General features: G+C 33.5%; 1 protein-coding gene across 1 annotated transcript in view; it reads right to left on the bottom strand.

Moving 5' to 3' along the window:
* Nucleotides 1-2182: 2182 nt before the first annotated feature.
* Nucleotides 2183-17684, bottom strand: part of PCDH15 (protocadherin related 15) — a 1784920-nt gene continuing 1769418 nt past the window's right edge. Inside the window, exons 37-38 of the mRNA XM_050805159.1 lie at nt 4041-4149; nt 2183-3053 (exon numbers count right to left, since the gene is read on the bottom strand). Coding sequence (XP_050661116.1) covers nt 2199-3053; nt 4041-4149 — 964 coding nt within the window. The 3' untranslated portion in view covers nt 2183-2198. The remainder of the gene's footprint in view (nt 3054-4040; nt 4150-17684) is intronic.

The raw sequence follows: 17684 nt of genomic DNA, 5'->3' as shown, positions 1-17684 counted from the left end.
AGCTTGTGTGCACGATATAAATTCCATACATTGTCTTCTCAGTGACAATAAAAAGCACAGTTTATTAAAAACAGAAGTAAAAATTAAAATATCTTTTAAAAAAATTGGTCACAGTTTTGTCATTGGTATATGGAGGTTATTCCAGGGACCCATCCAAAGCTCTTCATCATCGGACTGTGTGTGGTCACTATGAAATTCCAAAGCCTCCTTGATGTTCTTACTGTCAATCATGGACTCCTGTTCAACTGTGCTTTTCAGCCTGTTCCCTAGTGTCTTCACTGCTGTATTGTCAGTCCCCACAGGGCAAGGGGCAAATGTAACCAGAGTTGGTCTTGCATTCATTTTCTCAGTAGAAAATGGCCCCTTTGATAATGTGTTCAGAGGCACATTCTCCTCATGTGTCACTGCCAACTTGTCTAGTTTCTTAAAGTGCCTTCCCAATCGAACAGGGGAAGCAACTTTTAAGTTGTCCGTGAGGCAGGCACGGCGGGTTCTCACCACAGAACCATTCTGTGCAATATATATATTGCCATTGATATTACTGTGGATACTAGGATGGTGAAGACGGTGTCTCTGACATTCAGGAGCGCTGTCTTCTCCAGTTGAGCTGGTTTCATACTCCCGATCTACAACTAACTTGATCATTCTTTTTCTTGCCCACTGACAAAATAAACAAAAATATGTGAGTCACTATCAAATAAATTAAAAAGGCAACAATTACATTGCCTGTGAAATCCAAAACCATGACATTTAGAAAGCTATCAAAGGTAAATCACTCAAGAGAGATAGAAGGAAGCCAGTCTTTATTAACATACATTTCTTTTCACCAATCCTTTATTGGCTTCAGGGCTTATTAATGTTTGAAAAATGTATTGTTGAGTTGGAAAGCAGACATTTCCGGAAACACATGTATTCTGTTAGATCAAATTGCCGATCCACATGGAAAAAAATGTATTACTTTTATTTAAGGAGCTGATCCACTATTTGACAGCTGCTATACTATTCAGGAAAGTTAAACTGAAAGGAATGAACAGCTTTAGTATATTCTATTCATAGTAATGCTTCTATTCCCAATATTTTAAAAATATTTTTAAACCACATGATTCTAATTTGTAATGTATTCTCTAGTTAGCCAAAACTTTTGTATAATTTAATGCATTTTGTATAATTTGATGCATTTATTTACTTGACTTTATTTATTTACTTGATGCATAATTTAATGCATTTATTTACTTGATGTATCCGGGTTTTCTGGGTTGTCCAATTAAATACACTAACTTAAAAGAAAATATCTTCTCAGTCTGCATCATTTACCTAGTAATACACAAAACTGAAAGCTAATTATACTAAACTTTCCTTTTGTAAGCAACTGGACGTTTTCACAAATTCATTTGACTTTTACCAATCAACATTAAAAATAGCAAGAAGCAAGGGTTAAGCAATACTGTGTTTTTCTCAAAATACTATTGCATTTTTGGAATATGTGAACTATCAACACATTGCATGCATTCTGATTTTCAGAACTATATTTCAAAATTATAGTTTATTTACCTAGAAAAAAATTTATAACTGTTACATTTATTTTTAAATCCACTGTAGCTCATAATAAACAGAAAATAAGCTGTAATAATTTTTAATTGAAAATGTTATTTAATTGAACTCCTAATATTTGAAGTTGCAGATACAAACTTATTTGAAGATGTTCATAATTTTTATAATACCTTTGCCAGTTGAAATGTACATATATGCAAAAGTAATCTGTTAAAGATAATTTGTTGAAGCTTGTCTTAGTATTTATTTTGAAAGATGATATAAAAACATATATATATAGTGTGTGTGTATATATATATATATATATATGCCATCCATTCCAATAGACAGAGTATCACTGATAATACATAGTGCCACATTGCATTAACAAAAATCCTACCAGTAAATATTAAATATTGATTAGCTGATTGCATGTGTTCTGATTTACTAATATAGGAAGGATTAGTCAGTTTTACTCTAATACAGTCTAATATACAAATCGATTTGGACAGCATATATATTCACTTTTCTGGTATGCTTCTGATCATAAGTCATACCAAAATCATGATCAATTTCCTCCCTTTCAAGTGTCACTTTGGAGAACACACAGAAGGCACTGCACACGAGAGCACTCATCACAGCAAAACTCCCACCTACTGTGATCTCTTTTAAAGTGCTGTGTTGTAACCTTCAGAGTTTGCTCCTGGCGACTTCTTTTGGTTTGCATTCTTGCTTCTGTCATACGCTGGCACCTGATAGCCCCATGGACCTCCAGACTGACTTTCGCTACTACTGCTACTACTACCTGATTCTGATTCCTCCTCACTTTCCACACCTCCTTCCACCGAAGCTGATTCTGCACTGCCTTCTTCAGGGACATCTTGAGCTTCAAGGTCTGTACTTTCTTCCACAGGGACCGGTCCACTTTCCTCTTCTTCTGAGTGTTCTTCTTCTTCCACCTTAAGTTCTTTTTGTTCTTCTTGTGGTTCCTCTTTCCTACCCTTGACTTCCTTGACCTCCTCAACAATGGGCCTTCTTCTTGCAAGCACAATGTTTTTCCTTGCTTCTTCTCCTTCTGACTCTGTGGATTCGGATTCTTCTGATTCAGGGGTAGAACTCTCCTCCTCCTCAGAGGGTGTCTCTGACTCAGATTCCTCTTCTGTAGTCTCAGACTCACTGAACTCAGACTCTTCTTCACTGTATTCAGTATAGTCACTGGAGGATTCCTCCTCTGATTCTACAGTGCTTTCTGTTGCTTCCTCTTGGTCCAGAGTGAGTTTCAAATAATCTTTATCGTCTTCCTCAAGGCGTCTCTGCCACTCTTCACCCTCAAGGTCAACGATTCCTCTTTTATCAGCTAATCCTCTAACTTTCTTAAAAATCATGGGGAATATCCTGGCTCTCTTCCATGTTGTATATGTAGGCTCAGCTGCTGGTGGTTTTTCGATAGTTACAACTACTTCTTCCTCCTCACTAGGCTCTCTAATTTCAACTTTTGGTTTTTTAATTTTCTTTGGCTCTTCCTGAAAATTGTGAAAATGCAATTGAAGTGTCAGCTTAGAGATAGCTATGATATGACCTTGTCCCACGTAAGTTACGCAGGAATGAATCTGTGGGTGATAGCTTCATGAATGTTATATAACTGGCTTAAGAAAACAATCACAAAAATTTCTACTGTATATAGACAGAACGTGATTAAGAGAAAGTAAATTATTTTATTTTAGCTTGTACTTTACAATACCCAAATACATTAATTTCCTTCTTGTTACTCAAAGTTTATTTTGCATCTTAGATCAAATAAAAAAGAAAGAATTATTGCCTCTTCCTTCTTCTGTCATTAGACTTTGGTTAATAGCTTTCTGTATTCCCTTGAACTAAATTTTCAATAATCATGAAAATATGATGATTTATCTTTTTTTATGATAAATCTATTTTATGAAATTTTACACATGTTAAAGCCACAGTGACATTTATTTGTTGTTAGTGTTGTTTTTGTATATATTTGCCAGGTAAATAGTGAAGACAAAGTATAAGAATGTTATAGAAATGAGTCATGCTAATTTAAACATAATTTACATAATTCCTTGAAAATTATTAGTGGAAATAATTTACTTTTCTCTGATAATTGAAAGGTGGGGACTATATTTTTTCATGACTTTTAGTTTGCTAGATAATGTGGGAACAAAAATAACCTTTGTATTGCAGAACTTTAAAATATATTTGATTATAATATCTTTATGGAGCATGATTTAGAATTTTAGGAAACATAATTTTTATTGTGGCCTTTCCAAATGTTTAACACTTTAACAAGGACATAAATTAAATTATCAAGAATTAATTTTCCTCCAAAAACAAGGCAATGAAATGGTCAGCATTGTTAAATTTCTATGGAAAATACGTGCTAAATGAAAGGAATTTCTAAAAGTTGAAATGTTCTATAGCTGCTAGTCATGTAGGGTTAAACAATATTTTTCTTGGATTATCTTACATAATAAAATTACAGTAGTTACCTCTTCCTCCTCATATTCTTCCTCAGCTTCACCAACCACCTCACCATATTCTTCTTGTCCAGCTGGTGGTAACAATCGACGGCGACTCCCATATTGAGGCATTTCATACCTGAAATATAAACTTACAGCTTGAAACAGTTTGTCATGTGATTTCTGTAGAATCTACCATGAGTGATCTGTTTCCTTCTTTCTCTTCCACCATTCAATAGACAGATATTTACACAGCACCTATCAGGCTCCCTGTAAACTAGTTACAAAACTATAAAGTAAGAACTGCTACCTGATGACCAGTGATTTTTTTGCCATAATGGTACCCTGGAATAACAATAAAGACAGTTGAGTTATTTCAGATACTCGTTTTTGGAGAAACTGAAACGAGGAAAAAGCCATATTGTGTATTAACTAGCTGAAGAATCCAGAACACAAAATAGATGCTTTGGAAAAGTGTAATGGCTCATTCACAACACAAAATCTGTACCTTGGTAGCAAAAAGTTGTTTCGAACATGGTCTGTAATGGTCTTCACAATTTTCTACAGTATTTTTTTTTGAAAGCAGCTAATTTATATGTGTATAAGTGACTTTTGAGACACTTATCAGTGAATTCTAAGGTACGTTTTCTGCTTCCCAACTGCTCTTGGGCAAAACTTTAAACTGATCAGATAAAACATTAACATCTCATACGAAAGAAATGGTGAATTTAGGAATTGAGCAAATATGTTTGACATCTATTTCCCATACAAATAATTTTGAATAATTTTACCGCATTTCTAGAATTGCAGTCAACGTTAATGTAAAATATCAATATGGAACTCAATATAGAAAAATGGTTAAAACTTGGTTAAAATTAAAGCTTGATGTACTATTCATTTTCAGACATTATACTAGCGAGATTGACATGACATTACAAATTCTAGTAATAATAATCATTTAATAATTTCCTATTAATAAAATATTAAAATAAGAATCTGAATTAAAAAATATGAAGATGTACCCATGCTCATAACTGTAATAATCTTGTCCATATTCCTGGCCAGGATCAATTCCAGACTCCATGGATAATTCCTATTGTTCAAAAAGAAAAATTATATTTGAAAACAAATTCTTATCACGTTTCAGCTCAAAGTCAGATTTCCACACCTAGAATTCGATGATTCTCAAAACATTCCTGCCAAAATAATGTTAAATACAAGTGTCAGTTAAAGCAATTAAAATAACTCTATTTAAAAGTGTTAGTCAAACCTATTCATTTCTTTTCTGGCTGTAACTATCTGATACAAAATAAGGTTATATAATTTGACCTGAAGGGGAAAAAGTAGATTTTTTCTGATGGCAAATCTGTTAAAGCTTGCAGATGAGCATTTTCACTTGTTGTTGGATGTGTTTTAAAATTATCAATAGACAGTTAATATTTAACTCAATTTTAAGATAAATTATTATGTGATGTTGGCCTTAAGAAAAATTATAACACTATCTACAGCATTGTTTTCATCTCCCCACTAACAGTTTTCTAGTACCCAGTACTCTTCTATTCATTAAAACTGTTCTGATAAAATCATCTGATAACAAGAATTTAAGTTAATGTGTGATGCTTCCCAAGGATGTTTATACTTTAAAACATACTGCTAACTCTAAATTTAAGTGGTTTTTTTTGTTTTGTTTTGTTTTGAGATGGAGTCTTGCTTTGTCGCCCAGGCTGGAGAGCAGTGACGCTATCTCGGCTCACTGCAAGCTCCGCCTCCCGGGTTCACGCCATTCTCCTGCCTCAGCCTGCTGAGTAGCTGGGACTACAGGCGCCCGCCACCGCGCCCGGCTAATTTTTTGTATTTTTAGTAGAGACGGGGTTTGACCGTGTTAGCCAGGATGGTCTTGATCCTGACATCGTGATCAGCCCCACCTTGGCCTCCCAAAGTGCTGGGATTACAGGCGTGAGCCAATGCGCCCCGCCTCTAAATTTAAGGCTTTTAAAGGAAAAAAAGAATTTGTTAGAATAGAGGCACTTTTAATATTTCTAGTTCTAAACTCTAAACATACAGATTTTTGTCAAACTCTACTCTTAGAGAAAGGTGTTTTTCTTGAGACATACATGTGAAGACAGTTTCTGATAACTATCAAATGCAATTTCTCTACATTTCCCTTTTCAATTCTACTTTAACATGTTAAGCAGGTTAAATGCCAAAGGTTAACCAAATTTATTTTGCAATGGAATAAGAGAAGAGAGAGAAAAGGATAGGTACTCACAGGAAAATAGATTGGTACATATTTATATCATCTATTATTTATAAAAATTTAATTTTGTTGATCCAGGAATAGTAATGAGTCAGGAAAAAAATGCCATCCTCTGAGGGCACAAATATATAATTTACAAAGTGTGGAAATTTGCAGCCTGCATGATCGATATGGACAAGGATCCTCAGTTGTGCTTGGTGTGGCCAACATCATTTTTAAAAATTGAATTCATTACTAACAGTGCTAATCAGAAAATGACATCAAAAATGTGGATGTTGGTTTCTCATGAAAAATAAAAAGATAGAAACACTAGGATCATATTTTTACATTCCAAGAATCTAGTTGACCAGATTAATTTTTACAGTAAGCATGTTCTCTCCTTTTTAAGACAGTATCCCCAACAACATTTTTCTACATTTACACCTTAGTCACTATGAAATCTGCCATCTGCTATTGCTTTGTGTCTAATAAACTCCATTCACTTACATTACTACCCTAGATCCTATAGGTATTTACATTTGCATTACCTCTTCTATATTACAATTTTGCAGTTTACAAATAGTTTGTGAACCTACTCTAAAGGAATCCAAGTTTGATGTTAAAACTAATATAGTTTGTTCACCAGAATGACTAATATTTAGAAAAACCCACGATGAACAATACTATGTATTTGCAGGGACACAGAACAACTAAAACTCTCATCTACGTCTCTAGAGATTACTAACTGGTAAAACTTTTTAGAATATGTTTGGCAATAGTACTAAATTAAATATAATCATTTCTTCTTTTGCAGAACTTAAATTTATAGTTAAATACCCAACAGAAACATGAACATTTGTGAGAAAACACATTATTCGTAACAGTCCCAAACTGGCAACAATGCAAAAGTCCATGAGAAAAACACGCTACTACATCACACAACAACATAAATGATTCTCCCAAACAGAATATAGGTCAGGTACCAATGAAATATATTGTATCATTCTATTTATATAAATTTCAAGAACAGACTAAAGAATATGTTACAGGCCAGGTCAGTGGTAGGGGAAGAAAAACTGATATCTAGGTGTTGACACACAGGAGCTTGAGGTGTATGTGCGCTCTGTAAAAATTCATCTAGTTATATAGCATGCTTTATACTTTTTCATGGGCATAGGTTTTATTTCAACAAAAGTGTATTTATTATAGGAAGGTTGAGGCGGGTGAAGGAATGAGGTTAAGAAAGACCTGGAAGAAACTGGGACAAAGTTAAAGTCTAGATTTAAGTTATTTCAAACTAAGTACTTTGTAAAAACATGTTTCCTATAGGAAAGCTAAGAATTTTAAGGTATGTAAAACCCAGTGTAAAGATACTGGTTTAAAAGAAGGAAATAGGTCTCAGAACTAATATTTCCAAACTGCTTGACCAATGAATGTGTAATTAAATACATATGGATACTGAGAAAATAACTTCTAACAGTTTTGAAGTAGACTTTTAACAACATTAAGAAATAGTAGGAAAGACAAAATAAAAATTTCAAGTAACTATTTATGGAGAAATAATGCAACTCAGTGGATTTTGGATTTTAGAAGTCAGCATCAAAGAATTTTCTTTACATAAATACTTTTTTTTTTCATAAAGGGAAAATAACACTCAGCTCTTGCTAGCTACAATGCATATGACATCAATTGCATTAAAAATGTAATAAGAAGGATAGAAGGGATGGGGATAGGAACCCAGGAAACTCAGCGAGACAGCCCTTGATTCAGTCACTCTGTATTTCTGAATTGGGTAAAGAGGGATAGGAACTAGCAGAAGGAAATAATCTAAAGGTACCTCTTGGATGCTTTCACCACCCATGAATGAAGAGTAGAGCATCATTCCTTTAAAAAAAAAAAAAAAAAAAAAAAAAATTTGAGGAAGGAGCCTGGGTGCGGTGGCTCACTCCTGTAATCCCAGCACTTTGGGAGGCAGAGGTGGGCAGATCAAGAGGTCAAGAAATTGAGACCATCCTGGCCAACATAGTGAAACCCCGTTTCTACTAAAAATACAAAAATTAGCTAGGCATGGTGAGGTATGCCTGTAATCCCAGCTACTCGGGAGGCTGATGCAGGAGAATCGCTTGAACCCAGGAGGTGGAGGTTGCAGTGAGCTGAGATTATGCCACTGCACTCCAGCCTGGCGAGAGAACAAGACTCTGTCTCAAAAAAAAAAAAAAAAAAAAAAAAAAAAAAAATCGAGGAATGAACTCATGACCAGTCAGACCCATGAGTCAACCTAAACCAGCAATGGAATCCTGGCCCTTTTTGCCGTTCCACACAGTCCCAGTTGACTATAACAACCCCTTAGTTGGTGAAACCTAGATTTTAGAAAAGTATGCAAAGTAACATACTACAAAGTGATTTTTTTGGGTAGATCAAGCACTTAATGTGATTTTTAAAATTCATTTTTGCTGTCCACATAGGGAAGACATAAATTAACTTAATATTTAATTATTATAAACATTTATACTGATGCAAAACAAAAACAACAACAATAATTGTAATTTACTGAATTTCTTTCTGTTACATTCCAGTTGTAGAGTTAGGAATTTACATAGTAGATATTACTGCCAACATCTTATAGAAGATGAAACTGATGTTCAGCAGATGTATATCTTGACTAAGGTCTTGCATAAAGTAATTGGTGTTTGGATTTCAACCCTGAATTTTCCAATTCAAATTTTCTGGAGACCTCTCCATGAAATTTTTGCTAAAACCTTATAAAAGTTTAATATTCCTGCCACCCAACCTCCAGATTTTGGAGAGTAGATTCTAACCAAGAAATGCCTCTCTTTAGCAAAGATAGAATTCTGTACTAAAGGAAAAGGAATAAAATTTTTGTAAGTGGAGCTTATGAAATACTAAATTTGCCATAAAATTAAGGTAGGATGACTGTATTTTTAATTACATATATAAATATAAGTAAATAAAATAATATGTATTTATTATACAATCTTCTTCACATTGCAGAAGAAAATGCCATAGGTAATTTGTAATGTATGTGTCCAAAAGAGGTATTTTGAATCACATAAAATGATATTTATGTACAGATATCAGCATTCTGTCTTTAAACTTTGCATAAGCTAAATCTGACGTCAGGAATGGATAGATGAATTCAGATTGATTAAGACAAGTAACTACTGATCAGGTTCATTAACTGCTTCATTCAATGAATGGCTTGTATTTATTAGGAATAATGGCCTTATTTGTCTAATTCCCAGAGAATGAAGCTAAACATGTGGAACAACTTCAGGAGGTGATTTCTCGGTTTCTTTTCTTTTTTTTTTTAAGTTATTTTGAAAGACTCTTTTCTTTTCCTTTAAAATTATGCCACATTGGCAGACACCCACTCTGCCTACCTGAATTAATACAATAGATCTTAAAGTCACAGTGAAGACTCAGTGAGGTTGAAAAGAAAATGAAAATTGATACCTCTGGTTTAAGAAGAGAGGGCCTCAGCAGTTGCTGTTGCTGTCAAAGGAAATTAAAATAGAGAAAGATTTAGAAAATAATTCAGATGGAAAGGTAGATCATGATTGAGAAGAGAGGAAAAAAAGGCGACAGTTTAAAACGTGTTTCCTTGGGATTATTCATTATTCATGTGTTAGCTACCAAAAGCATTAAATATTTTAACTAATTCTTTATGTTGGAACATAAAATAATAATTCATTTGTTTTAATTTCATCACTCTTTTAGTTAATGACAAATTTAATAGCCTTAATAAACAGGAAATCTATACAGATTTTTGTTTTGTTAAGCTTCACAGTACAAAGAGTTATTTATGTTTCTAAAAGTGTGTCATATAAATACTTTTATCAAGTTTAACTTTGTTTTAAGTTGCCCTTCTTTTTTTCCTTCCCAATCACATTAAATATGATAAGGTTCATTGGGAAGAAGAGTAGAACACACAAAATGATAAAGTTGTAATGTATTTATCAACATATTTAAGACATGCTCTCCATTTCTTCTCCTTACCAAAGTGTGGATTTCTTGCACTAAAACATTAAGTGTGTTTTCAGAATGATTAGGAAAGTCATTAATTATCAGATTTGGTAGGAATTGCTTCCTGACTTTTCCTTCTTTCACTTGTACTTATTTAAAGCTAATACAGTCATCATTGATCCGTTTCATAACAATACAGACTTCAAACAGATAAAAACAAGATACACAATTCAAATTTTGGGGTAACTCTTTGGAGGGAAAACAGCATATTAGACTAAGTATTGGAAAACTGGGTAGTGAGGTTCTGGGAGGTAATTCCATCATCGAACCCACTGTTTAAACTGGCTAGTAGAACAACCATTTGACTGAAGGGATATCCTTTTTATAATACAGTTGTTGGTGAGTTAGTTATTTTACTCATAATGAATTCCAAAATGTAATCCAATTAAGTCATATACTTATTAGGTCACATACTTCTCTTGATTGAGAAGCTGTATGCTAAATCAAACTAGGTTCACAATGACTTCATGGATAACATCACCTGCAGTACAGCTGGCCAAATACTGTTGGCCAGAATGCCCAATAGGTTCTCTGAAGACACAATCAAATGAACACAGTGGAAAACCCAGAGCTTTCTACCATTCTGATTATTTTTAAAATCTTTAGGATCTCAAGCTTCAACAGTGATAGGATGGAGCTTTGAACTGGTAAAAAGATCAGAAGTTAAGTAGTCCTATTTATTTGTTTGTTTGTTTGTTTGTTTAATTTTTGAGACAGAGTCTCACTGTCGCCCAGGCTGGGATGCAGTGGCATGATCTTGGCTCACTGCAATCTCCGCCTTCCCAGTTCAAGCAATTCTCCTGTCTCAGCCTCCCAAGTAGCTGGGACTACAGGCAGTAATCCTACTTTCTAAATTAGACGTCTAGCCTTAGACAAATGAATTTTGGGGAAATGTCAGAATACTGAGTAACAGCAATGCAGAACAAAAGAAATGCATCCTTAAAAAGGTAAGCAAGTTGATCATTGACCATTCAATAACAGACTTAAAACCTCAAAACAAGGAAGCAACATATATAAAAGAAAATAAATAGCATAACATACTAATACGTTTTTGTTGAAATCAAAGAAAACAACCTAGTTCAAAAGAATGTACCTTAGTCTTGCCTATTACACAAGTACTTTCCTACTACGCTTGTTATGACATCAATACCATAAAGCCCTTACCTCTGATCCATAACCTCTCCTGCAAGGCAGAAATAAATAAATCAGTATTAAACATCTTAGACTTTCATATTAAATAAAATGACAGATAAGGGCTTTTTAAAAAAAGTCTGAGTAAAACTGAAAAGATAATTTCTACTAAACACTATCTCAGTGGAAAATATATTTTGTGGCATTATCAAAACAGGAAGATCATGGTTTCATGCCTGAATTACTAAACTAATGATCAACCCAGAGACTCATTCCATATGAGCAACAAAACATGCAAAATCTATTTTATTTCAATAGTGCATCATGACAAAATGTGACTCTCTTATTATCAGTTGGGATAAAAAAATATTATACATGATCTCTGTTGTACACAAGTATTGATACATATACTAATCCTTAGGGGAAGAGATATGTTTTATACATGAAGAATGTAATAAACATAGGATGAAAATTATGTCTATGATTGAATATATTCTTCCAAATGATTGTATGATATTTTCTCTACGTCAATTTAATTCTAAAACTAATACAAACTCTTGACTGTCCTTTCAGGGTCAATTATAATGTTAGAAATTAAATGAAGAGGTTTTTAGAGATTTAATAGCCAAATATTCAACATTACATAAAGATTTATAAGGTTCACACATCACAAGATGGTGAAACATTTGACTATACTTGAGGGGAAAAAAGAATATAGCGTTTTCAAAGCTGAATGTTACTAATAATGAAAATGTTCTACTTGTTATTTATTAAGCAGTTAATCTAAAGTGTTAAACTGATGCTGTCAACCATGATAGGTAGAATTAATCAGTGTAATGAATAATTATTACAAAGAGGCACATGCATAACTTGCTAAAATCCAACAAAATGATCTCTGTAGAATTTTTTTTTTTAATTTTGAGGCCTTCACAAAGTAATTCTACTGATCAGAAAGCATCTTATATGGTTAATGCATTGTATATTGAAACTGTTTGTAAAAAAGTAAACACAATGCTTACTAAAGCTTCTCAATTTATTCTTTAAAATGGTTCTGCAGTGAACTTTGTAGAGTGCTTACATGGTTCTGCCAATATTTATAACACTGATAATCCTTCCAGCACCTTTAGAATTGTAGACATTTTCAACTTCTACCAAATTTATATTTTTTAGAAATAATTCAGGTAGAGAAAGTTCATATTTAGGTTTTAATAGTGACAATTGAGTCATATACCTTATAAAATATCCAACCAAAGCCAGGCTTTAGTTTTTAGCATATTTCTTCTGACTCCTTTTATTAGTAATGTTTTCCATCAATGTGGAAAATAAAATGTCAATAGATAAACTATAACTAAATGTTAATGTTTCCATTAACATTTTTGTTGCCTTTTATTTGGTTATTTGTATTGCTTGTCTTGGCTCAAAGGCAGAAAGTTACTTGAAAGAGGTACATAACAGAACCACTACTTACTTTATCTGTGTGCTTTCAAAACATGGCTATTGATACTTACAAAGCCAGTTTATATAATATTGATGCACCTTTTCATGCAATTCATAATCAATTGTATTATTTATTTTATATCATTTATATGTATGACTGTTTAATTTTAACAATAAGGAAAAATGTATGGTCATCTTTCTGAAGTCTTTATTTAAAAGGTATCTAATAATTTCTTATGCATTACTAAGGTCATAATAAATATTAAGAAAAAAAGTGTTATTTTTCTACTGTCTGTTTCTCAGGTTGTAAGCAGTTAGCGTTTGAGAGGAGGAAGAATATTTATGCTTGTGCAGTCAAATAATACTAAAATGTCTCATATAGAAGATATTTTAACTGACTTTTATAATGTTTCATAATGACATTAGTACTCTCCAAATACAATGTGTCAGAAAAAGATTAGATTAAGTATAAAACATGGGTATCTATGTTTCAATTAAAAAGTATAGAGTAATAATAAAACTTTTAGATTATGCAAATAATAAAATGTTATAGTAAAAGGCAATGTAACAATTTAATAAGGCTGTAAGTATCTACACAAAAATGTTTGGATTTCTTATACTTATTTTGTTACTATTTATAGATTTATCAAGAAACTATAAATTTTACATTTGCAAAAAGCTGGTAGATATTAGCTTAGAAAAGACACACTCACATTAAAGGCTTAACAATTGTGAATAATACCTTGTCAGAGTCCGCCAAATAGCACAAGTTCTCATGCATATGACCAGCTGCCAACAAAAACTCCAACTGAAGTTTTTCAGTGAAAGAAAGAAAAAAATCATGTTCAAGAACCCCAAGAAAGTAATTACTCTTGATTTGGATGAAAAAAATTTGAAGCAGATGGGCTATAAAAATAATTAGATTTACAGATTGTTTTCTGTCTGATCTTGTTAATTAGGAATGCCAGGTCAAATTATTGAAGAAATATGAGGGATGAAGAAAACCTCTGAAATATTGCATAGCAGGGTTCTCAACCTATATTCATATACTTCCAATAGTAATTATTAGGTATGAGTTTTGCCTGTATCTCAGAATTGTACCCTTCTCTGAGCAAGCTTACATCTTCTAAAATCTTAAAACTCCAGAGTAAAACAAATACTTATACGTGCATTCAAAATGTGAACTTCCAGTAAATAAAAGGTATTCCATGTGTTTCATGGGAAAAACAAAGTAATTACTTGTTGGTCACATATTATACATTATATACTAATATTGAAAGTATAAGTTTACTTAGGAAGGAAGAGAGAGAGTACCCAGCTTAAGTGATGCTGTTCAAATTTAACAGTTGGAGCTCTGAGAACTATTACTACAACTACAGAAATCTCTTCCCAAAGTATAAAGTTTTACCTTCTTTGTTTAAAACAAAGAGCAGAAACCTATGTAAAAAAAGTGATAGTTCATCAAATATCATTTCTCTTGATTTTTCTATTTAAGCTTTTTATATTTCATTTAGTAAACTGAAGATCGTACTTTCTTTAAAAAGAAATCTTATGAAAAAATTTAAATTAAGGAGATGATTAATAATGTGAACAAACAAAATTAAATAGCACTTTAAACATCTGTTGGAACAATGAAATGCCTTACAAAAGTCAACAACTCAAGATTTATTTTCATTATAAAGAAGGGAAGGGAAAGCACAATGAGAAATAAAGAGAATAAGACAGCAATTGAAAAAGTATAAGATTTATCAAATCCATAAGCATACTACTAAGATAAAAGCAAGTCAGAGTAAAAGATGTTCTCATCAGAAAACAGATGACTACATGTTATAGCACCTGAGATTTATTTTGAAATACCTTGTATCTGTCATCTCCTACAATCTAGGTACATTGTATTTTACTTTGGTAGTATTTCTTCTTACCAAATACATAGGCTTCAAGAAAAAACAGAACCTATGATATCGCTTTTAACTTATTTGTAACAGTCTGCTTTTTTCTTGGAACATTCAGATAAAACTACGTTCAAACACTAAATGTAAATGTTACTGCATCCACATGATAGACATGCCTTTGGTTTAAGTTGGGTATCTAACTTTCATGCCCACATATTCCCACTAAGAAAGAGATTAAAATTACTTACTTTTCAAATAAATGTAGAACAAATTATGCTACTTTGTAGTTTAAAAATTAAGGTAAATCTATTATATGAGTTAGTAGTGATGATGTTAATATCTTTTTAAATTAAAAATGAGAAAAAACTGCATTTCATTGAATTTGGGGTAAAATAATAGAATCTTCTTTGAAGTTCAAATTTGATGTTCAGCTTGAAGACTGTGATCAACAAAGGGTTTGCCCAACTAAAATAAGAAAAGTAACATTACAGTGAAGTAGATTGACTGTGAGATTGCTTTTCAGTTTCCTCGACAATATTGTTCAAATTCTCCTTGTTTGGTTCAGATGTGATTTCCATATTTGTTACTTCTGAAGGGCACATAGTTTGAAGTTCTGAAACATTTGTGCATAGATAGTTTTTCTCTATTTGACTGTACATGTTAGCTACTGATTTTTCAAGTTCTGCTAAGTTTTTAACATGTTTGAGGATGCCTTTTGGTTCTCTCCGAGGGTCTGTTTTACACACTGTTGTTGCTGATAGCTGTGTCATAGAGGACTTAATTTCCTCGGCAGGCATCATATTGGTCGTGCATTTAACACCTGTTATACAGACACACTCTGTGGACAGAAATGAAGCTGAAGGAGGTGGGGGGCAAGGAATAGAAGGAGGTGGTGGAGGAAGAGTTGGAAATGGAGGTAGAAGTGGTGGAGTTGGGGGACCAGAAGTTGAAATGGAAAGTGGAAAAAATGTAGAAGGAGGAAGAGGAAGAGGGATAGAAGGAGGAGAGGGAGGAGGACAAAAAAGAGAAAAAGGAGAAATGTCTGGAGGAGGAGCAAGAGGAGCAGGAGCAGGAGGAGGAGAAGGAGGAGAAATAGGAGGAGGAGGAGGGGGACAGGCAGAAGGAGAGATGTTTGGTGGATGGGCAAAATTTTCAAAAATATTTCTTTCAGTTTCAACAGTTAACATACAAATAGGTGTCTCTCTCCTAGAGAGTGAAGAATTTAAAACACAAGGCCTTGAAGGAGAAAGTTCCAAGGAACACTCAGCAGGAGAAGTGATGACATTAGGTTCTGATTTGAGTTCCACAGTTCTTGAAACAGTTGGCAAAGTGGAGAATGAGAAGTGAGGCCTGGGAAAGCAAAATGAAGAGTCTGAAGAGAGAGATTTCAACTGTTCTGTTCCTTTTATAATCAGTGTTTCACCTTGCCTTATTTCCTCTTTCTCTGTCAAATTTGCCTCTTCAGTTGTAAGCAATGGATTGCTGCTACCTCTTTTGTTTGTACAGATTCCAGTGTTTTCATTTTCAGCTTTCTGCCTGGTGCCTTGCCACTGCTGCAGATCTATGATCTCTGGTCTATTTGGAACTTTCCTCATCAGCCTCCTGGGTAAGCTGACTGACTGACTCCACAGCCTCTGTATCTTTTCTCTTGGGCCCCTCAGAGACTTACTCTTGGCTTGTATTTTGGGTAAAAATGGGTCTACAAAATCTGTTCTCAGGGAAATGTCTGAATTTGTTGATACTTGACTTATGTTTTCCTGATAAAGGGGATTATGGGCACTTAAGGCATCCTCATCAGATAGAAATGTGAATGTTCTTGCAGACTTCGGTTTGTTGCTCTTAAGTGATCCGTCTACATGAGCTGCCTTGTGAGCCTCAATAGTATTGGAAGAAAAGGGCATCACAACTTGTTGATGTTTGCTGTCTTCTGAGACTGAGTGATTTCCCCTGCTTTGTTGAAAATGGTAGAGAAGGAAAAGACTTGAAAGAAAAGAAGATAATGAAATGTGAGGAAACAAGTTGTGACACAGCTTTCATGAGAAAGATGTTTTTATGGCTCTCATTACTATTAAATACTTAGAAACATCAAAGGCCAAACAACACTAACCTAAGCAAGACATTATTTTAAGTCCCTGGTCTCAGAAAGGCAGGGAAGAAAAATCTTAGAGTTGTGAGTAGAATGAGAAATGTAAATGAAAAAAACAAGTACTCATCTCTAGATTATTTTGGAAGAGTATTTTTTGTTTTTGTTTTTCTCAGTTAGTGTGATACAGCAAAGCATCCATGTCCACACATAACAGTCCCCTTATGCACAAATCACACTTCTTCCCATTGCAGAATACCATCAAAGCTACCAACTTCGTATCTTTACCTTGCCTGAGGATGCTCAGGGCTGCCTGTTATGCATAGAAGATCCTTAGCTGTATGTGATTCAGTACCTGTCCCTTATCTCTCATGTCAGTACTTCTGTCCTAGAGCCAAAAGTAATCTCCTCTCTGAGCCAACATGTGGAATATCCTGTTCTTCAAATTAAGAGAATGGAAATCACCAAGGACAGATGGGAGTTTGTCTCACAGAGTTCAAAAATCACAGTTGAGAAACTGAATGTGCACTAGAAATGTGGCACAGTTTTTCTTCTGTTTAAATTTTTTGCTTAATTAGTTTTAAAACCTTATACATAATACCAAACAGAAAAATTTGTTTTAAAACATGAATAGTGCTAATCAGAAAAGGTGTTGTCAGTAATTTCTTAGACTGATCTGGATCAAATTTTAATTAAAGCTCACCTTAACAAAAAGATTGATGCTAAAAAAAAAAATCACTTTGATATCACTGAAAGGCTTACTTATGCATGGAAACTGAATCATAGGTAGCTGTGAGTCATAAATAAATTTGTATACATCAAAGATCACAAATTAAATGGCTCTAAGGAAA

The sequence above is a fragment of the Macaca thibetana genome, chromosome 9, assembly GCF_024542745.1.
Source record: "Macaca thibetana thibetana isolate TM-01 chromosome 9, ASM2454274v1, whole genome shotgun sequence".
NCBI classification, from domain to species: Eukaryota; Metazoa; Chordata; class Mammalia; order Primates; family Cercopithecidae; genus Macaca; species Macaca thibetana.
The sequence above is the reverse complement of the archived record's forward strand: the minus strand, read 5'-3'. Positions and strand labels throughout refer to the sequence as shown.